This window comes from Equus asinus, chromosome 22 (assembly GCF_041296235.1).
Source record: "Equus asinus isolate D_3611 breed Donkey chromosome 22, EquAss-T2T_v2, whole genome shotgun sequence".
In the NCBI taxonomy this organism is placed as follows: Eukaryota; Metazoa; Chordata; class Mammalia; order Perissodactyla; family Equidae; genus Equus; species Equus asinus.
Genome location: NC_091811.1, coordinates 26341758 through 26365338, shown reverse-complemented (window position 1 = coordinate 26365338; position 23581 = coordinate 26341758). Strand labels below are relative to the sequence as shown.

The 23581-nt window shown below is 38.6% G+C and overlaps 1 protein-coding gene across 2 annotated transcripts in view; it reads left to right on the top strand.

Moving 5' to 3' along the window:
- Positions 1–23581, top strand: part of GUCY2C (guanylate cyclase 2C) — a 73990-nt gene that overhangs the window by 27312 nt on the left and 23097 nt on the right. For both annotated transcript variants that reach the window (XM_044775166.2, XM_014834217.3), the window contains exons 9-16: positions 3178–3263; positions 5640–5751; positions 11116–11197; positions 14167–14272; positions 17904–17966; positions 18584–18655; positions 19115–19219; positions 22950–23036. In XM_044775166.2, the coding sequence (XP_044631101.1) occupies positions 3178–3263; positions 5640–5751; positions 11116–11197; positions 14167–14272; positions 17904–17966; positions 18584–18655; positions 19115–19219; positions 22950–23036 (713 nt within the window). The remainder of the gene's footprint in view (positions 1–3177; positions 3264–5639; positions 5752–11115; positions 11198–14166; positions 14273–17903; positions 17967–18583; positions 18656–19114; positions 19220–22949; positions 23037–23581) is intronic.

Below are 23581 nucleotides of genomic sequence, written 5' to 3'. Positions count from 1 at the left end.
TTTGGGTTTATCTTGTTTGGTGTTCTCTATGCTTCTTGTACCTGGGTGTCTGTTTCCGTCCTTAGGTTTGGAATGTTTTCAGCTATTATTTCTTCAACTTGATTCTCAGCCCTTGTCTCTCTTCTCTTTCTGGGACACCCATAATATGAATGTTAGTGTGCTTGATGTTGTCCCAGAGGTCCCTTAGACTGTTCTTGTTCTTTTTAATTTTTTTTCTTTTAGCTGTTCAGCTTGAGTGATTTCCTCTAGAGTTTTGTCCAGCTCACTGATCCATTCTTCTGTATCATCTACTCTGCTATTGAGTCTCCCTAGTGAATTTTTCATTTCCAGTATCGTATCCTTCATTTCTGATTAGTTCTTTTTTATATTTTCCAGTTCTGTGTTGACTTTCTCACTGAGTTCATCCATTCTTCTCCCAAGATCACTGAGCATCCTTATGACTTTTTGCTTGAACTCTTTGTCAGGCAGATTGTTTATTTCTGTTGCATTTAATTCTTTTTCTGGGGTTTTGTCCTTTTCCCTTACTTGGAATGTATTCCTTTGCCTCCTCATTTTGCCTCTCTTTCTGTGCTTATATCTATGTATTAGGTGAGTCAAGTACGTCTCCTGATCTTGAAAAGCTGATCTTATGAGGCCCAGTAGTGTGCTTCCCTCTCATCACCAGTTCCATGTGTTCTAGGAGTGACCCTTGTATGGGCTACATGTGTCCTTCTGTTGTGGCAGGGTTGCTCTTGCTGCAGGTGCCCAGGGAGGCTAGTCTGTCCCCTTGGCTGGTTCAGCTGTGTATGGCTGCTATGGATGCTTCAGTCACTTTATTGGGTGTGGGGAGCCCCAGCACAATTGGCTACAAGGTCTAATATCACTTTCCTGTTGCAGTTTTTCCATCAAGTGAGTAAGCCCCCAACATGGCTGGTTGCTAGGCTCATGGGCTTACAATTGCTTTTGTCAGCTTTCTTAGGATTTCAGCTGAGTGGAGCTGGCCCCAGGCATGGGAGCTCCAATTGTTTCAGGCTTTGGAAGATGGGTCTCATCCCCTATGTGGCTGTTTAAGAAGCACAAGTCTTCTGCAGATGACAAGCCCCACCACCTACAGGGCCACATGCACATCAACACAGTCCTCCCCTGTGCATGTACCCTGACTCATTGAAGCAGACCTGGTTGCCCCACTGCAGAGGCCCCACACTCTCTACCAATGCCCCACACACTCCACCTGCTCCTTGTACATGCCCTGCCATGCAGAAGCAGACTCACTCGCCTGGCTCCAGAGGATCCAGGCACCCAGACTATACAGGGTCACAAGTTGCCCAAGGGCTTGCTGTTGGGTAAGGCCAGTCCATAGGGCAGGCTGCCTGCCCTTACTGAGCTGGATTAAATCAGTGCTCTATTGGGTGGGGCAGACCCTGAGCTAACAGCCCAGGGGAAGAACTCCAATGGCGTTTGCCAGCATCTGTGTCAGCATGCCTGTACTAGGTCACAGTAATGGCTGCTGCCAATGTCTCAGTCCCTGGAGATGTCTCACCTATCACTGAGATGCACCCAGAGCCTATCAGGTGAGTTTCTTTTCACCAAAGGACTGTGCACTTTTCTTTCTGGTGATTTTAGGTTGCTTTCTGAAATGAGTGAATTTCTGTGGGGGCTATTTATGAGACAGCTTTTTTCCTCTTATGTCTGACAGCTTTTATGAGGCTATTCCCATTGTTGTTAGTAACCAGAAAAGCCAGATATTATGACACTTGTCTCGGTTGTACTGAGTCCAAAGGATGCTTATAGTGGTAACACTCCCCTGCTCAGTTCCTCCACTTTTCTAGGGAAGGCTGAGTACCTTAGGATTGCTCCTGGCCAGCCATGAACTGCCATGGTTTGCAAAAGTGGTTTTTTTCTCTCCAGAAAGGAATTTCTTCCTTTTCCACCTCAGTCAGGACTGTCCCTAGTTGCGGGGGTTCTTTTTATCCAGTTTTCAGTTAAAGGTTGTAAATTTGTTGTGTCTGTGAGAGGAGGTGAATTCGGAGTCTTCCTATGCTGCCATCTTCTTTTTTTGCTCACCCTGGCTCCCACAAGTTGTGTGCAAGCTGCGCCAGGATCATGTGCACAGCTGTCTGCCATAACTCTGAGGGGTGGGTGGGAATGGGTGGCTCCTACTGTGCTAACTGCTGAAATGGACTGAAATTAATCACAATTTACCATCTAAACCTTCCCCTGGAAGTTTCAAGCCTTCAATAGACTTCAGAGTTACAAAACAGTTGCATCAGACAGATTCTGCCAGTCCAATTGTCATCTATGTGAGGAGACAGATTTCCAGTGCTTCCTGTTTTCCCACCTTCCCAGAATCTTTCTATATGCATTCTTAATTAATTTTATCACATCCATGATAATAGTCAAGCATCTTAACAGCCACTAACATAGACTTAGAGCCAGAAGACATGTGTTCATGTCCTAATTTAGCCACCTACTAGATGTACAAACTGGAGCAAGTTATTTAATATCTCTGACCTCAGTTTTTCACCAATAAAATGGAGATAATAATAGTTTCTGTATCAGAGTCAGGAAGAATAAAATGATAAATGAATATAAAGCCCTTAGCACAGAGCCTGGTATAGTAAACACAAAATAATATTAGCTATTATGTTGAACCATGTGAAATTGCTGATATTTGATCCTTTTTTTTTTACATAAACAGCCATTTCACGGGTTCATCCTATACTGCTATTATTTCATAGATGAGAAAACTGAGATTCAGAGAGTTCAAGTAATTTTCTCCACATCTTAAGCCAATAAGTGATAGTGAAGGGATTTTGATCTTCTTAAAGTCCAAATTAGAGTGTGCAGCAACCTACACACTGTGCTATTAGTTTGGTAAATATTCTTAGCAAAAATTTGGCACTAATAATCAGAAGGACTCTATTGACTGGTTACATTTAGGGCCATCCTAAATGCAATGAAAAAGATTTTTCCTTTCAACTAAATAACATTTCTCATAAAAATACCCCCCAGAGATCTCAGAGCCAGAACCATCCAGATGCCCTCTGATCAGATCATTCATCATGCCCTCAGATCAGTCAACAATTTTTCAGTAACATAGAGCAATTTGAACTTATTTTATGTCTTTTGTCATGATCTAACTGGTCTTTCAGTCAAAAAGTCAATAATGGCCTCTAATTCTTCCTGATTTTGTCCTAGGGTATATGGGTCCTGTGACTTTGGATGACTGTGGGGACATTGACAATACTATGATGCTTCTGTATACCTCTGTGGAGACCAACAAAGTATGTCTTATTTCTTCTCAGGAACTTTGGGGTGAAGTGACTGAGTGAGGAGGGATAACTTGGAAAGCAAGCAATAGTAAAGGCATTAGAGAAGTTATGTTTAGAATCTAGAAGGTGGCTTATTTCAGATTCACGATTATGCCCCACTTAGGGTAGTACTCCTTAAGCATTTTGTCCCATAGAACTTCTTATTCAGAACATCCACTCTATTTACTGTATAAAAAATACTCACCCAGAATACATTGATATAAAGACTAGACTATTGATGGGATACCAATGAGGGGATGACAGTTCTCGCCTAAGAATTGTTTATGCATTTCCACAGCTAAAAATTTAAATGAAACTTGGGCCAGCCTGGTGGCACAGCAGTTAATTTCACACATTCCGCTTTGGCTGCCCGGGGTTTGCTGATTCAGATCCCGAGTGCAGGCCTATGCACCGCTTAGCAAGCCATGCTGTAGCAGGTGTCCCACATAAAGTGGAGCAAGATGGGCACAGATGTTAGCTCAGGGCCAGTCTTCCTCTGCAAAAAGAGGAGGATTGGCAGTGGATGTTAGTTCAGAGCTAATCTTTCAAAAAAAAAAAAGTAAATGAAACATTTCCTATTCTCTCCATCTGACCTCTCATGAAAATCTTCAATTGTGTAATCCCTCTGGCACATATAAACAGTCCTGTAATGTCATGCTTTTAAATATGTCTTTTCTCCTCACCTACATAGTAGGTTCTTTAAAGGGAGTGGGTATTACCTCTCCATGTCTCCAGTGCTTAGCTTCTCATCTGGCACACAGTTCATGGCTGATTATCATTTAATATAAAAACAAAACACCTGTCTTTATGTCACCCCAAATTGTGCCCATCGCCAATTAAGAAAGCCACTGTTCCAGCAAACCAAATGGTCAGTAGAAAGCTTTTTCTTTAAGACATTGTGTCCTGACATAACTAGGAATCTAAGAGAAAAAGTATTCATTTTGTCATGTAATTTTTCAATGTGAGCATTATGACATACTTAAGTCATATATTGCGTGTACATATTGACCTAGCTTGGTGAAAGATATTTGTAATGGAAAATGTGGCAAACTAGAGAAAAGATGCCCAGATTGAGAAAGTTAAACCAGAAATTCAAGGGCAGCATTTCCAAAAAGTAATCCATAGTTTTTAGTTACTATCTTGAACCTTTAATATAATGCTATATTTTGCATACATTCCATGTGAATACCTTAAAATAAGATCCGCTGAATCGGTGACTGGTAGTAGCTACAAAGATCGCTCCTCTCTAAGTTATTTGCACCTGGGATGATGCCTTTGCCTCCCTTGGAGAGAGATGGATATATATTGTGAGATCCTGTCAGCCTCATATCTCCTCTTCAAAATGAAAAATGTTGTTCTGTGCACTTACTCTCTCTGAAGGCAAATCTAGTTGAATATTTCAATTATTTAATGACATCAATAGTGCTATGTAATATGTATATATGGGGAGATCAGGGGTTAATCCTCAAAATATAAAGCTATAGATACATTATTCCATACCCAGAGTAGGTCTCAATAGAGATTTAATGTACCATACCCAAATACATAGAATATTTCCTATCCTCACTATATATAATTGTACATTCTGCTTTCAAGGTGAGTACCCTTTTGAGAATGTAAAAATTTTGTACAGAATGTTCTGAGGGAATGGTGGCGAATTTAGAAGGATGGTCATTTTCAGATGTCTCTTACAAAGCTGATTCAATATATGCAGCAGTGATTTAAGGATATAGTAATATTCCCATTGGCAGATTACTTGAAAAAGAAACCTTTTATTTTACAAACCTAATTAGCATTGCGTTTAAGAAAGCGCATGAGAGCAAAAGGATAGAAGAGATTCAAAAATTATGAAATTGACAGAATTTAGGAAATGTAGAATTATCTCGGTGCCCCTTGACAAGTATCAAAATGGATAATGGATTTTATCTGACGTGCATTTTCTCAAGACATCATTTTCAACAGCAACTTAATATTGTGGCAAACACTGGTGCTCACTGTCATGTGATGTGGAGCTGGCTATCTAATTTCTCTTGGCCTCTGTTTTAACACTTGTAAAACGAAAGACAAACTAGTTCTCTAACGACCCAAAGAATCTATGTTGGGCAGGGTTGCTCGTAGGGTCATGAAGAAACAGAAAACGAATTGACCCACATGGACCTTAAATCCGTGTTCATGCTGTAAACCAATAAGTGGATCCTAACAAGCTCCTGGCTGGTTAACAATTACCTTGTTTCACTGAGAAGTGTTACTATGAAATACAAATGTCATCGGGCAGGACAGTCGATCTCATCGGAAGTCGTTCTAAAATGTCTTTTTTTGTTCATCCTTCTTTTCCATGCCCTGGCACAGTACAAGGTTCTTTTGACCTATGACACCCACATAAATGGAACTAAACCAGTAGATATGAGCCCCACATTCATGTGGAAGAACCATAAGCTTCCTAATGATATTCCAGGCCAGGGTAAGTATCCTTAGTGAATTTTCTTGTCCTGAAATGGTTTTTCTCGTAAAGAGAGCAAATTCTGTAGTTTATTCAGTTAGCCTGTGTTTTTTGCTTTGTTTTGTTTTGTTTATTGTCTGAGTTAGATTTGCCAGGGTTGTAAGTCTAGACTCTACTTCCCTGCATAATGAATGATATTATAATTCCGATTAAACACTGAAAATATTCTTGTTCTAATTTAGCTCTACCGATCTTTACTATGTGTCCTAGCTACCATTTGACATAAACTATCCTATAGAAAGCCAGGTTTGACAGTGGGCAAAATGAACACAGAGACATATATTCTTATTCCATTTACATTTTACTGGAATAAACTCAAAGAGTAGGTATTTCAGCAAAGAATACTCGATGACAGTAGGCTGAGAGGTGGTCGGTGAGAAGGGCCTCTAAAGTCTCCCCCATTCTCTCATAGGACACATTTCTTGGTTTATAAGGATGGTTACTCACCTACTTAAGATGAGGTCCTATCATGTCATGGAAAGCCCTAACAGGACCAGGCCTTCACCTGTACAAGTTGCAATGCAACTATCTAACGTTGGCCATCACTAGACAGGGCCAGCCAGGTATCTCCTGGGCAAGCAGGTCTCAGGACAGTCTATCCATGACTGACTTGGCCAAGGCTTATCACAATGAAAAGTAATTCAGATTAGTAATCTATTTTTAGGAAAAAAGTTTAAATTTGGACAAATATTTACACCTAAAGATGAAAAAAAGTGGTAATACCATTAGTGAAATGACTTAGAAAATTATGATATATTCATAATTGGAGTATCATGCAACCAATTAGAAATACTTATTTACAAAAAATTGTAAATGACATGAAAACTTACGATGTAAAGTAACAGAAAAACACAGCTTTTTATTTGATGAGACTCTAACTTTTTAAAATAATTTATAGAAATAAGATGTCCTAAAAAATATCCTAAAATGTTAACAGTGATAGGCTTTGCGTAATAGGATCCTAGAAGAATTTTCTTGCTTTTTTATATTTCTCTTAATTTTCCAAATTTTCCATAATTACTGTATTAATTTACCATTTTTTAAATATTTTAAAATATTAAAAATTATAAACTAGAAATAGTTCTATCCCAGCCCCCCCCCCCCCCCACAGCCAGAAACGGTCTGAAAGGTTGATGTGACTTAAAGAGAACAGTTCTGGTTCAGTGGGTTTGCTTGTGTTAAAGCCATAGCTATGTTTCTAGTCCTCTTCAGTTCCATGAGTCAAATTTGGTTGAAAATGATCCCTGTGTTTTAATCCAATAGGTATGAACCATTGGCTAAAGCAAAGAGGGAGGTGGGAAGTTGAGAGCCCATTTTTCTAAATAATAATCAATCCTGAGCTGACTTCAGATTTACTGTTATCTTGCTTTTTAAAGTTGATTTCTTTTCTTTAGCAAGTTTTTTTTATTGTCTCTAGAACCATCTTCAAGCTTCGTAGGTTTTGAATCAAACTTGACTTCTGAAATATATCTCTTTTCTCATGGGTTTCTGCAACTCCCTACTTCTTTTCATGACTTTTTGAATTGAAATTGTTTTTCTTTCTCCTTAATTATCACTTTCAGTGATGACGTTGTGTTTAGATTTTTTTAATGTATTTCTTTAAGAGGTTTTAGATATTTTGGTAATGGAATAGAAGGTCTGTGATTTGTAAAGTGATAAACTACTCAAAAAGAAATTTTTGAGAGAGTTCTCATTATTTACCGAAAAGAAATCACATCCAGAATTCATATTATGTACGACAGGGACAGTGCATCATCCTGGGCAAATTCACTTCATCCTCAGTTAACCAGAAAATTCAGTTAGCCAGAGCTTTTCATTACTTGTTACTACGTTTAGTTTTAAACTTTACAAATAAATTAACTCAATCTTCCAAATGGTACACAAATAAGATATTCATGCCTGGTCTTTTTATCTGTGTACGCAACTGCCAACTAAGCAGCAGAATGTTTCATCTGGACATTACACCATGCATGAATGAAATATCTTTTCATTCATTCCGTAAAGACTCAATGCCAGGCATGTTCTAAGCATCTGGGACCCAGGAATGGACAGCGCAGATTTGGTTCCTGTTCCTCACCCAAGCCTTCATCATCTGCCTTCTGGGTTACGATAACATCCAACTGACTTCCTGCCTCAGTCCTGCCTCCTGTCCACTTCCAATCCAACCAACACGGCCACCAGAATGGCGGCACGAATTCAGTCATGTTACTGAATTGCTTCTGACACTTCAATTGGCAGCTCCACTTTACCTACAGAATGAAGTCCAAATGACGACTTATAGCACAAAAAGTCTGCTATCTTCCTATGTCTCCAGCCTTATTTTTCATCTTACTTGAAATCTCTTGCCCACTCTCTCCACTTCCTTCTACTCCCTTAAAGAAAGTGTCTTGCAACTTCATACCCCTGTGTCTTTATTGATGCTACGCCCTCTACTAAAATTTATCACTGCTCTGTACAACCGGTAAACAACTGCTCATCCCCAATATTTAACTTGAATCTCACCTTTCCTAAGCTTTTTCTTAACATCTCAGGAGATTATTGATCTTGCCCTTATCCTGCCAGACTTCCAGCGTAGTACTTATATCACACTAATTTGTTTACACATCTTTTAATACCATACATTATGTAAGTGTAGGGTCCATTCTTTATTTATATCTCCTTGCCCCAAAACACTGCCTTGGAAGGAAGGACAGACAGATGGACACACAATATGAGATAATGATGGTTATGTTCCTAGTCAGCATTAATCTATGCAGTGTTAATTTCAGTCACTTTATTTCTCTTCCCTAAGTATGAGTATCTTCCTCTGTTAAATTAGATTTGTTAACTGATCCCAAGGTATTTTTTCCAACTATCATGTCCTATGACCTTGGGGTTATAAACTCAATCTACATTCATTGTAGATCAAGTTAAATAGAATGTGATAGCCACAACATCCATGAAAAGGCGGCAGCAGCTTAACCTTAGAACTAATGTGATACTGTGACTTATCTAACAAAGCAAATTAAAAAGTGGGTTAAAATAAAAATTCTATATTTAAATAGTATATAGTATATTTAAATATTATAATTATATTTAATGCACTGAGATGTCCACATTGTGGGAAGCAGATAGGAATCGAGGTGGGCTGAGGACCCAGCAGATAGGAGGTCCCCATACTCCCTCCCATGCATACTCTAGTCTAGGGGATGTGTAATTTTAGTACTGGTGAGTAGAATCACCTGCACTGTTGAAATTGTATTTCTCATGCTCCCTTTTGTTTTTGCATGAGGTTGGGGTATGAGAGTGATGGTAGCGGCAATGGTGGTGGTGGTAATAGAAATGGTGATTATAGTAATGAACAGACTTCACCAGTCAAATGTGTCCATAATGCAAATCCAACTCCAAGGTATTAATTTATTTGTGCCCTGATGAGAATAGAAATCCAGCACTCACATTGTCACTGTTAAAAGTTTCCCCTTAGCAGAAAACAAGATAACAAGCAGAGGCAAAGTTGTATGTTAGGAAAGCGTAAATCCTTCAAAGTCAGCCCTTAGAGAAAGTTCCTGCAGTATTAACCCTGAGCTCAACCCTCTCCCTCAGAAAAAACGGTTAGTTCATTAGAAGGACATAATGTGATGAAATGAAAACAGTTTAAAAATATGTGTGACATAAGATAAGTCTAATGGCACAAAAGAAATTTTTAATATGGACTTATTTGTGTATTTTAACATTTGGGCACTTTTTCCTCAATACATTTATTGGATGCCTTTGTCATTTTAATTAATATGCATGAGTTGTTCAGTCAGCTATACATAAAACTTCTTGCTTCCCAACTTTGTAAGATGAAGATGTTAGTGTCACTATGCTTTCTTCTACCTCCTTCCCACATCCTAAATTCTGTTGTATTTTTCTTTAATTTGTCAGGGTTGATAATATTTCTTTGGGAACCATAATGAAGCCCTCTGTCATTTACCTATAAGTTGATTCTGTAAGTTGAAAATAGTGAATATTTTCATTATTATTACTATTTACGTAAAGCCAAATAGCATGCAGTAATGATATTTCTTTCTATGTAGCTCCAATGTCTCCCCTTTGTGCCATACACACACACAAAAAGACGGCCTTTAAAAACAAAATTCCAAATTCTCAAAATCAGGCCAAATTTTACTTTGTTTCATTTCTATTTTTTTCTTTTTCTTTTTTCTTTTTGGGAGGAAGATTGGCCCTGAGTTAACATCTTTTGCCAATCTTCCTCTATTTTGTAAGTGCAACGCCACCACAGCATAGCTTAATGAGTGGTATGTAGTGGCACCTGGGATCTGAACCCATGAACCTCAGGCCACAGAAGCAGAGTGTACAAACTTAACTATACCACCAGTCGGCCTCACTTTGTTTCATTTTTACACTATGGCTTCCTCAAACAATTTTCCCTAGAGTTTCTGATGGGGTCTCTTTTATTTTTGCTGCAAGAAGAAACATGTCTTCCTCACCATATTTCGGTTATCTTCCAGCCTCTTACACACTCTGTCTGTTGCTTGGAATCCATTCCATTTTTTCTTCTTGAACCAACTAACTTCCTATTCTAACAGGGACTCTCTGTGGCCTATATGAACCATGACTTTCTTGTACACTTTTATTACTGTCGTTGTCCTTCTCAATCTAGGCTTATTCCTCTGCATACTCAGACTCTGCTTCAATGTTTCCTTGGGTTGGATCCACGTTTTCCTGGATTCCACTTACTCTTCTGTGAGTGTCTCAGATTACTTCATCTACACAACTCCACCCACGTACTAGTTTTCTAATAAATGAAATTCCTTACAGTCTCCATTGACTTCCCTCAGTGACCCAGCAGAGCTTGGGAAGGACCAGCGGGCAACTCTGTCATTTAATAGTCCATATATACTTACTTTTCTTTCAATTTGTGCTCTGTATCAAGAAATAGTTGTTTCTGTCTTCTTCTGTGAGTCCTCCTTAGGTGTATTTGTCTCAAGGACACCAGGTAGTCTTCCGCCACCAAAATTTTCTGTGCGCTGCAAGCTATTTTATGCTCTTGTGACATTTGGAGATTCCCATAAGAAGGAAATGAGATTTATAGACTATAAGGATTGCTGAAATTAAATCATTTCTCCTGGGTGGTTTAATTCCAGACATTTTTCTTCAGAAACCCAGGACACAGGACCTATATTCCCAAGGAAGAGATTAATAAAAGATAAATATTTTTTAAAAAGGGCTCTCCCTTTGCCCTTCCTCAAATTATATTATGCAATTAGAGTAATTGAAATGTTTTTATTCTCCTTTCAAAGATCCGTACTAATGCATTTTTCACTGTCTTTTCTGCCACAGGACCTCAGATCCTGATGATTGCAGTCTTCACTCTTGCAGGAACTATCATCTTGCTCCTGCTCATTGCTCTCCTGGTGCTGAGGTACCTACCGCCCCCTCTGTCCTGCTGTGCTCATCTCAGATAGGGAGGAAAGGAGAGAGGGGGAGGTCTGATGTCCACTGATGATAATGTATGCTCACAAAGAGGTCTCCAGACAGATCTAAGATCAGGATGGCATTCTTAATCAAAGACTCTATCAAGAGCAGAATATTGCTGAGTGGATAGATTAGAGCTTCAGAGTCAGAGACACCTGAACTCAAATCCCAGTTCTGCGATTTACCAGTCCTGTGGTCTTAAATGTATTATTTAACAACTTAAACATGTTCCTTAGCCTCAGTATCCTCATCTGAACTGTTGTAAGGAGTTGAAATAAGGTATGTATAGTGACTACCATTTAATAAGCTTTTTATAAGTGGAAATAGCTATTTTTGCTGTTTTATTTATATTTTGTGGGAAATTTCAAAGTCTCAATATTGCATAATGTTCAAACTGGAAGAGACTTTAGAAAGCATCTACTCCAAGCCTCCTATTTTAGCATGGGGAAAGAGAGGCCTAGAAAGCCAAATGGCTTGTCTGGAATCATTTCACTAGGTAGTGTGTAGGGACAAAACTAGAACTCAGACCTTCTGACCATCGGATGCATAATTATTCTACTCAACTTGGACATATGAAGTGCCTAGCACAGTGCCAGAGACACAGTGTATACTCAGAAATATTTGTTGAATATATAAATAAATGAGTGAATACCATACTACATCCTAATCTCTGTATGTTAAACCCCTGAAACTTTCTATCCTTTTATATTATCAGGATCACTCCCGTTTCCTAACTACCAGAGAACACTTTTCTCTATGTATCACATGCTTTAGTCTGTGTCACTATACTTTTTCATAATGAGAGAGTCCAGCCCATTGCATGTCAGTGGAAGTTTTCCCCAGGAAAGGAAGTAAGTTATTCTCTTCAGTCTGAAGGCTCCTGGAACTCCATGTTGCCCAGAAATACAGGAGGTGATCTACAGTGTGTGGTGACCATTTAGTTGAGGGGGAGCAGAAACCAAAATTTAGGGAGAGTAAAGCCAGTCAATAACAAGGTCACAAATGCATCTGTTGTCCCTCAGAAACCAAGTCTAAATGGGTGTCAGCTTAAAATGGGGATAAATCACGAGGCAAGAGACAGTAACGGGTGAAACAGGCATTTTCCATTTTCTTTAAGCATGAAAGGCAGAGATAGGGCCTCCTAATGGCCAGAGTAATAGCGTGCTCATGGGGACATCTGGAAGACGGATGTTACTCTTGCAGTTTTCCATTACAATAGCCTATACAAGAAAAGTAGCAAATGATTTATGGCATCCCTAATTCAATATGAATGACAGCTGGCTCTGTTGGTCCCAAGAGTTTACGGGGGTACAGAGATGACAGCCTGGAAACCTTCAAGGCCTTGATAGTTATCCTACTTGTGTCCAGGTCTTAGAATCATAATTATTGGTCAATAACATTAAAAAATACATTTTTTATATGTATTCAATAGAGGAATACTCAGAGTTAGATGGAAGCGCAGGAAGAGAATAATCATTTCTGCTTAGGGCACATTAAGAAAAGCATCATGAATGACCTTAAGAAGGTGAGTAGGAGTTTGTCAAATGACTACAAGCAAGGGCAAACTCAGGGACAGATAAATACGTCAATGGAAAAGCATATAGATTCTAGAATCAGACGCAATCAAGCGCGAGAACTTGGAAAATGATAGAAGTGACAGTACAAGTCAGTTGGGAAATGATGTTGGGATGGTAGGCTTTAAACATGGAAAAAAATGAAATTAAAACCCTACTTGAAACCTTATACAAGATAGAGTCCATTCCATATGGAGTTTTAAATGGATTAAGGACCTAAATATGAAAATCAAACTTCAAAACTCAGAAGAAATTAATAGAAAATTACTTTATGATCACAGGTTAGGAAAGTATTTCTCAGTCAGGATAAAAAAAAAGTGTCATAGAAGAAAAAATATATAAACATGGCCATAATAAAATCAAAACTTTCTATACAACAAAGTTAAACAATAAACTAGAAGGAGGTATTTGTAACACATAAAAGGACAAAGGATTTGTTTCGCAGACCACACAAGGAATCCATGTAAGTTAATAAGGAAAAAACAAAGCAATAAAAAAACAGGCAAAATTATGAATAGACAACTCTATATAATTCTACATATTCTATAAACCAGACAGAAAATATTTGAAAAGATACTTAATCTGTCTAGTAATCTAGAAAATAAAGTGCAAAGCAGAAATTAAACACCACTTCACATACATCATAAAGGTTAAAAAAAAAGTTTAACAGTACCAAACATTGAATATAGAGGAAACAGGAATTCTCGTGATGGGAAGGTAAACTGGTACAACCACTTTGGAAAGCAATTTGGCAATATCTGTAAACTTGAAAGTGCGCGTCTCCTACAACCCAAGAATTCTACTTCATTCATACTATCTGGGGGAAACGATTAGAAAATGTTGACATTTTTAATGTTGGGATACATGTTATATTTTCTCTGTGCCTTTCTATTTTCTTTATACATATTTTTTTAAAGACATGGATGCATAAGAGGAACTGGCTTATTTAAGAATCTGGTGTATTTTCTGGAGGCTTAAAAATTAACATTTTTGCCTTTCAAAGTTATCAGATTCAAAATTTTTTTCTCTCCTCTTTCTTTCCTCACTCTTTCCATGTCATCAATTCAGATTCTTTATTATAGTGAAGGAATGCCTTAGTGAAGGACCTGAGAATGTGAAACAAAAAGGAAAAAAGAATAGAAAAGGCCATCAGAAATCCTTACTGGTCCATTAATGGCCAGCACTCGCCAATTTGAAGAACATGGAGTTACACCATTGGGCTAGCCTCACTTGTGACATGTCTGCCTGAAAATATTAGGGTTCTAAATTTTCCCCAGTGTTCAGAAGCTGAATGGCATAAATACTAATAAAAACCTATTGACTGGCTTTATTCCTTTCCCAGAAAATATAAAAAAGAAAATGAACTTCGTCAGAAAAAATGGTCCCACATTCCTCCTGAAAAGATCTTTCCTCTGGAGACCAATGAGACCAACCATATTAGCCTGAAGGTAAGGCGTCCCTTACCTGTTCAAGAAGGCTAGAGCTGGTGCAATGTGCCAGGTATCTGACAAGACTTTAGAGGCATGGTAGGAAATATTCCAAGTAGGGAACATTTGTTTCAGAACCCAAGATTTAGATGTTTTCTAATTCTCAGCTTCCCATTTTTCCCTTAATTCTCTACTGTCCTATATGTCAGACAGTTGATCAAATGAACACTTCCATGGAGACTGAGATAGGGTGTGTTACTCATTCTTTGCGTCTGATACAGAAGAGAATGCACATATTGAGAATGTGTCGTGGAAGGGATTTAGGAATGGGTAGAGCATCTAAGTTCCCCTAAACTTTGGATATTAATCTGCCTGTGCTAAGTACGTATGACTTAGCTAGCTCATTGCTGAAGAAAGAGGCCTCTGCTGATATTTGCCCACATTCTCCCTCAGCCAGGAAATAGCAACAGCAGGCAATGATAACAACTCACTTCCATTCACTGTAGCCGATGCTGGACCTATGTTGTCTCATCTACTCCTCACAAGGAACTCATGAGTTGAACTTTGCTGATGAAGAAACTGAAGGACAAAGGGTTAAGACACAGGGCAGGGTCACACAGAGCTAGTGAGTAAGAGTACTACAAACAATCATAGCTAACACTGAGCACTTCTTGTGTGCCAGATACGTTGACCCATTTCATCTTCCCCAAGCCCTGTGAGGTAACAGGGCTAGAATTTCAGGAACATGGCCATAATTTGAACCCAGTCTTTCTAACTGTAAAGCCTAAGATCCTAATGCCTACCATACACCATATTCTTATTAGAGTTTTTATACTAAGGTATACTAAGAGGAGATGAGAACCAGACCTTCCACATGAAGGAATTAGTGGGGTCCTTCAGAGTAGGGCCAAGCTGATAGGATAGTGTGACTTGAGATGCCTTCCTGTCTAATCTCAGCAAAAGTAAAATTGCAGCGTGGGTCAGGTTCATCCTTGGAGCTTCTCTACCAGCTCTTGGCACTCGACTCCAAATTCTGCATGCTGCACTCAAATGGCTCAGATCCTCTCATGGCTGTACATGTACTAGTTTTTTCTTTCCTCCGGAAATGCTCTAAAGTGACTCTTCTGTTGCTTTCTGAGCCTCAAACACAAAAATAGTATTCACAAAGACCAATCTGTCTCAGTCAAGTGTCAGGATGAAATCCATCATACGGTCATTCACAATAAGGTGTAAATGACCATAAGACTATTGGATTTCCAAAGGGAGAATTTGTTGACCTAAATGACTAATTGGCAGTACCCTAGAAAGGCGAGAGGAGATTTTTAGAAGGAGTGAGTGCTCCCTGCCTCTGGTATGACACCAGGATGGACCACGTGGTCTACCTCTGCACAAGTCCAGTGTGGCTCCACTCCTCACACGTCTTCCTCACTGCCTCATAAGCCCTACATTCTATACTTGTTCTTTGGGGTTGAGCCTAAAACATTGTGTCTCTGTGTGTTTTCTTAAAATGTAAATATTCCTTGAAATATAACTCATCTATCCCTCATCAGACATTACAGAATTTTTATGAGTTAATTCATCAGATTAGCAACTCACTTGGCTAAGGTATAGATCTTCGGAACAGTAAACTTGAAGAAAAGAATTTCGAAGTAATTCAAAGCATGGGGAATCATTGTTAATCTGAGTTTCAGACAGGCTGGGGAGCAGGCGGGCCAGGAATTGGCTGTAAGGAAGGGTCTTCAGGTGCTGTGAATCAGGTGGAACAGAGAGAAAGCCCAGGAAGGTCAGCCAAAGTGAGCAAGAGGGAAAGTGACACATAACCAGCCAGGCAATGGTTTGAGTTCTGGATGCTCACGGAAGGCGGAGATAAGGAAGTAAGATTAAGGGACGAGGTGATAAAGAGTCAAGCATTCCTTTATTAGAACAGAGAGGGTCCCCAAACCAAAGCCTCTAGACTAAAAGAGAAGTCAGGAAAGTCAAAGGGATGAAGCTTAGCAGAGAAAAAACAGTGATAAAGATGATGATAACTCATTTGAGGATAAAATGCTTTCATTCGCAAGAAACCTTCGCAAACTTTGTCTCCTGTGATCCCCAAGTACGATCCCTATGAGTTAGGATACCCAGATAAGGTACAGAGGTTCAGACAGTTTAAATGACCTAATCCAGTCCTGAGACAGGAAAAGAGTACTAGACAAGAAGGTAAGCTCAGGTTCTGATGCATTCTTCTCTCTTTATTTTTTAAATTTTTTACATATTACTTTGACAAAGATTTTCAAAATTTTATTGAGGTAACATTGGTTTACAACATTATATAAATTTCAGTTTTACATCATTATATTTTGACTTCTGTGTAGATTACATTGTGTTCACCACCAAAAGTCTAGCTGTCATCCGTCACCATAAACATGTGCCCTTTTACCCCTTTCACCCTCCCCTCTTCCCCCTTCCCTTCTGGTAACCAATCTGTTCTCTGTATCTATGTGTTTATTTGTTGTCGTTTTATATTCCACATATGAGTGAAATCATACAATATTTGGCTTTCTCCATCTGACTCATTTTTCTTAGCATAATACCCTTAAGGTCCATGCATGTTGTCACAAGTATTTTTCCAAAGAAGATATAAAACGGCCAACAGCCATGTGAAAAGATGTTCAACATCACTAATTATTAGGGAAATGCAAATCAAAACCACAACGAGATCCAATACATTCTTATGTGACATTTCACGTCATTTAACTCTTTTGCACATCGTTTGTAAAGTGAGAAAAAGGAGAAGGGAATACAACTGACATTTATTAATCTGCACTGTGCCAAACATCATACTTGGGACTTGATATAGTTTATTTCATTAGCATTTCAAAATGCCTGTAAAGGTAAATTTTTAAAAATATTATAATACCTCACAGGTTTTTATGAGAATCAAATTGAAAGATGCAATAGTTCTTAACTTTTTTTGCCTTTAGACCAAAGTCTGGCAGACCAAGGGCCATGTCTAGCCTGCAGGGGTGTGTGTATGTGTGTGTGTGTGTGTATACATGTGTGTGTGTGTTGTTCAATATTTACTATATTTTAAAATTAATTGCCAAATATAAAAATCTCAGAATGGCTTAGAAAAATCCATATTAGCAACTACTTTTGACAAGTCAGATGATCTAGCCATTCTAGGCTGGACTAGAGCTGATGGGGCTGCCCCCCTTAGACCCCTGGCACAGTGTTCTCCCTCACATTGCTACTTGGGCCTTTAGGCATGAGTTTGCAACCCAAATGCACAACACGCTCCCCTAAGGCCATCTGTATGTAGCTACAGACAATGATTTCCAATAGGAGGAGGGCAGGGGGAGAAGGAAGCAAAGAAAATCCTTGGCTGAAGTAGGCCATAAGAAGGTGGAAAAGTAGCACAGTAAGTGGAAGGGGGGAGAACCCAGAGTTAAGCATGAGAGTGATTGATACCTGGAAAGAAAGTTTTGTTGGCGAGGAAAGGCCAGTAGGCAGAGGGAAACAAGTCAGTTATAACAGTTTCTCTGGGAGCCTGCCTAGCATCCTGTGAGTGAATAGCAGATATAGCTCGCCTGGCAGAGCCTCTCAGCTTTGGACTGGCAGTGGATGGGACAAGATATGAGCTTCTGGAATAATTAGCCTTTTCTTGTGCCAGATTGATGATGACAAGAGACGAGATACAATTCAGAGACTACAACAGTGCAAATACGACAAAAAGGTGACTATAGTCTCCCCTGCTTCTCTGAACTCTCAGGGTATGTTCTGGGCCTTCTGACTCATCACTGCCCCAACTTCCAAGGTTGGCAGTATAAAGGTCGGGGTGGGTGTGCAGGTTGCTCCAAGGGGCTGTTCTTGGAGCCTTTCACAGGAATGGGCAGGGCTCTGCTTCAGCGGTTCCAAAACTCACAATCCTGGGAAAATTGAAGGACAAATAGAATTTTTAAGAGGGGTGGAGTGTAGGAAGGAAAAGGAAAAACAAAAGAGGTTCAGAGCTGTCCACGCAACCCTAGTATTATATTTTGGCTCATTGCAGTGGGAAAATGACAGTCCCATACTAGGGGATTGCATCTTTCCTTCCTTCCTTCCTTCCTTCCTTCCCTTCTTCCTTCCTACCTACCTTCCTTCCTTTTCATTTAGTAATTCTTAAAGAAACATTCAAACTTGAGCCTCCCATATTCCAAGTACTAGGCACCAGGCATATAAACATCAATAAAATACTGTCACTGTTCTCAAGAGCTTACAGTATAGTTGGAAGACAGACACACAAATTATTATATTATGTATATAAGTGGTCATGCTACAACCTTATCTCCTTAATTCAATTGATCTTTGCAGCGAGTGATTTTAAAGGATCTCAAGCACAATGATGGCAATTTCACTGAGAAACAGAAAATAGAATTGAACAAGGTATGTGTCCCTTACTTGAAACCCTTAAGTGACAAATAGCTTCACTACACTTTCCCTAAGCAACGAGGTCCTTGGTGGAGCAAAGCATTATTGGGGGGTGCTGACAGAGAAGCCCTCAGGCCAAGAAATGGGTGACTGTACTTCTTGTTGAAAATTCTTCCAACAGTTGTTGAAGAGTGATATTTGATGGTGTAAAACATGTTGGAAATCTACTAGCATGTCCTAGAAAATGGTCCTGATGCTATTTGAGAGTAGTCAAAGGTTTGTCTTCAAGTCCCCTTGCTGACAAAAGAAAGATATAACGCAATGTATAGTAAGAAATGTACTGACATTCCAATGTGTCAAGAGCGATACATCTTCCCAAAGATCTAAACCATGACATGTTTCTTTAGCATGTAAATTTCCACTCTGGCACTCCTTTCTGGCTGACTTGCTTTGTAAATAAACATGTTATCTCAGTTGCTTCAGATTGACTATTACAACCTAACCAAGTTCTACGGCACAGTGAAGCTTGATACCACGATCTTTGGAGTGATTGAGTACTGTGAGAGAGGATCCCTCCGGGTAAGGAAGCATGATCATTTCCAATTTTTTAACTGGTCAACCATATGGAAAAAAATATATATTTAGGAGAAATTTTAAATGTTCACCCAGTGAAATAATATCAGAGAATTATTAGGAAAAATCGGTGGGTCCATATGCTCACCCAACTAGATCACTCAGCTTTTGTCAATCAATCCTATTACAACTTTTTACAAAAAAACAAGCCAAAAATTATTCAGGAATGTAGACTTGAAAAAACAGAGAACAGATGTGGAAAAGTGAGTGATTACATCTAAATTCATTTTATTTTACTTGCATACTTGCTTTTGTATTAAAAGAAAAATGGATGGTCATTATGATGGCACCAAATAAGCATTTGGAGACTTGTTCATAAGTCCTGGTGCTGTGACTGTTTAAATTCCCACCCTTCTCTCCCTTCTGAGGGATTGAGGATGCACAGGAGTTGCCAGATGGGGTCAGATATTCTGGCTGAGCAAATTCAAAGCAGAAAGAGAAAGTAGGACAGGACTGAACCAAGTTCTTGGGAAGAACCAAGCGTCAAGCTGGGAATATCAAATCTGAATAGTTCAGAAGGGCAGGCATATACAAGAAACATTCATATACTAGAAACAAAGTAAGGTGTCAAGCAGAAACAAGACTGAATGGGGAAAGAGCAGGAGCAGGAAGAAATTGAAGACAGTTGCTTCAAAGAGAATAGAAATATTTGAAGCTCACCTGAAGCAGTTGCCGGGCATGTGTTATGAGAGCTTTCATCCTTTTAAATACCTTTGTATAGGTGACCATACAATTTACCAGGATACTTTAAGAGTGAAAAGGGGTGCTGTAATAATTACATTCAAACATCAGACATAAACTGCATCTGGCCTCAAGCAAACCAGGAGGTGTGGTCCCCCTGCCTTTGAGCTATTTTCAGACCCAGTATCTCTTAATAACCTCCATGTCTACCCCATAACAAAGCCAAAATCCTAAGATTGGGGGCAGCAGCAGCTTCAAAGGGGTCCAAATATTCATAATTCAATGAAATTTAAAAGCAATTTTAAAAATTTAAACTAATCACCTAGAAATGTTTAATTTTTCAATAAGCTGCAATCAAAAATAAACAATAGTCACTTTCAAAATGTATGGCATAAACTCAAATCTATTCTCAAAGAAAAAAAATCATAGCCCTAAATGCTACTCTCTCTTTAAAATGATAATAATAATAATAATAAACTAAGTATTCAATGCGAAATTTAGAAGAAAAATTATGGACTAAGAAAAGGAAACTTTCAAAATTCAATCATTATAAATCGGTAGAATTTTACAATGCACTCGAGTTGTTTGTTTTTTAAGAAAAAACTATAAAACATACAAGCCTCTCATGCTTCTAATTAAAATTTTTAAAACAGACATAAAAATACACAAAAATGGGAATAAAAAATAAAGCTACGAAAAAGATGCTTTTGATTGTGAAAGAATACTTCATGACTGTTAAATTATAAAATCTAAAAAAAGGTAAAATTTTGGAAGCAATAAAATCATGAAAATGTGACTCAAACAGTAAAAACTTAAGTAGGCCAATAACAATAGAAGAAATCATAATTTCCATTTCAGACAATACCAGATTTGGCTAATTCTTCTAAACTTCAATGAATAGCTCTCATTGTCTAAATAAATACTATTCTAAAGTTAAACAAAAACATGAACGTCATCTAAATTCATCTAATATTCAGTAAGGCTGGCATAAAGCTGATACTAAAATATGATTAAAGGCTAACTATATTTATGAATATTAATGGAAAAAATCATAAATAAAATACTAGTAACTGTAAGCCAGTTGTACATAAAAAGCATAATTCAATCAGATATGGTTAATTCCATGAATGGAAAAAATATTACTCTAATGCATCATATCAAAAGGTCATAGAGGAAGGACCATATGATCATTCTAATTGATGCTAAAAATGATCATTTAAATAAAAAATTTATCATTCAGGTAAAGCATTTTTAATAATAATGATTTCAAGTCTTTCAAAATTAGAAATGTTTTCCATATGAGGGCTAGACCATACTCTGATTCATTTAATTTCAGTGAGACAGAAATTTTAGAATACAGATAACAGAGCCTGGTCAAAGGGTTTCACATGGTCTTTTACTCCCTAAGTGCCCGGTCAACATGTAGGCATCGTGCCCATAGTGTTTTTGGTTCTCTGCCCTAAGGTGGGAAACTTCAGACATCTGAGTGGTCCTGGGCCCCCTTCAGGAGTTGCTTACTCACCTTCGGAGCAGACAGCAGCACGAGCTCCCACAGGAAGCTTATCTGCTCCTTTCTACCATGAATCTCAAAGCAAAGACTATGCCCAGGCAAACTACAGCCCCCTCCCTGGTGCCATCCCTTTAGGCTTCAGACCACGGCAAATCCCATCAGAACCCACTTTTGTGAGGAAACAAATGATAAAGTTTTTCCCTAGACGGAGTAAAGACGATATGTTTCCCATCTTATAAATATGCTGTAACCTTGGCTAACCTTGTTTAGGAACAATCGATTCATTTACGCAACAAATATTTATTAAGCATCTATTCCATGTCAGACACTGAACTAGATGTTGCAGATACAGCAGTGAACAAAAATTATCAAGGCCAGCCCGGTGGTGTACCAGCTAAATTTGCACATTCTGCTTCAGCGGCCTGGGGTTCGCTGGTTTGGATCCTGGGTGCAGACCCAGCACTACTCATCAAGCCGTGCTGAGGCAGCGTCCCACGTATAAAATAGAGGAAGATAAGCACAGATGTTTCCTCAGCAAAAAGAGGAGGATTGGTAGCAGATGTTAGCTCAGGGCGAATCTTCCTCAAAAACAAAATCACAGAGTTTACATTTTCATAAGGAGAAGAGACAACCAATAAATAAATAAAAATGTAAAGTATGTCAGGTTCTAAGGGAAAGAATTCCTTTGAGTCTGTCTGCTCATAACTGCCCTTGCTTAACTTGGCCTGGTACCCACAGCCCAGCCAGCCTTATCTGAAATGATTAATGACTTTGGACCATTTGTTGCAAATTACTGGTACAGTTAGAACTAAAGGTCAAATTGGGCTTTTTCCCCAAACAAGAAACGATTGTTAGTTTATTAGTTAGGGTTTTATTGTGAAGAATAGTTATTAGCTTAGGTAAAAACCCTGTATCTTGATAGAACCATTGTCATGTTAAAATAGTGAGTTCAAAATTCCAGGTCATATAATTCATACACAAAATCCAAGAACTCTGTCCTATTGACAAAGGACTTAGTAAACTTAAGAACATGTAGAGCTATTAAACCAATGGATGCAACTGATCAAGTGAGTAAAAGCGTAAGCCTAGTGAATGAATTTCCTTACAGCAATTCCTTGTCTAAAAATACTAGTGTGATTTTAAGGAGACAGAACCTGCAGCCCAACCACTTGTGAAGCAGGCTCACCAGCCCACTCTCCAGGGAGGTGTCTGCCCATTCCTTTACCCGGGTCTGGGGGAAGAACCTGGAATTTGGAACACCATGGATATCTCCTGCTCATCTTCTTGTGCTGAAAGCCACCGAATGTTCCTAAAGTAGGAGAGAAAAGAAACACATGTTCAGGAAATCCAGGACAATGGAGTTCTAATTTGTTCCTGAGCCTAAGGCCTCATGATTAGAAGCTCATTATTTGCCTGTAATAGTCTCTCCAGAGTATCCATCCTTGAGGCAATTCACCTTGTTCCTTTCCTTTTTCTCCTGTTCAGGAAGTTTTAAACGACACAATTTCCTACCCTGACGGTACGTTCATGGATTGGGAGTTTAAGATCTCTGTCTTGTATGATATTGCTAAGGTAAGAGACCTACAAAAACAAAAGAATTTATGAAAATTAAATATAGGAAACCAGAGCTAGCAAGCTATTCAAACTCTGTGTGCATTGGTTTCTTCATCTGTAAAGTGGTAATAATAATACTACCTATGTTCATAGGGTTGTTGTGAGGATTTTATGAAATAATGTATGTCTTAGTACAAGGCCCAGGACAAATACATGTTCAATATATTTGGCTTTTTTTTTAATTATATATTTTCTACTCTGGGTTTGGGATACACATTTTTCATAGACTTGCTGGAAATCAAAATCATATAAGATTGCAGGAAAGACAACTAGAACTTCAACTTTTTAAGAGAAAATATTAAGGACAGTCAAACATCTTGCACAAGGCAGTAATAAATTTGGACATGTATATTCCCCGGCATGAAATGAAAAGGGAAGAGAATACCAGGAACCAGGGCCTCATTCATAAATGCAGGAACAGTAAGTCCTGAAAGTGAGCTCTGTGATACAGTCTTAAATCACCAGAAAGTCAAATAGTATCAGAATCAGTTTGAAAAAATGTT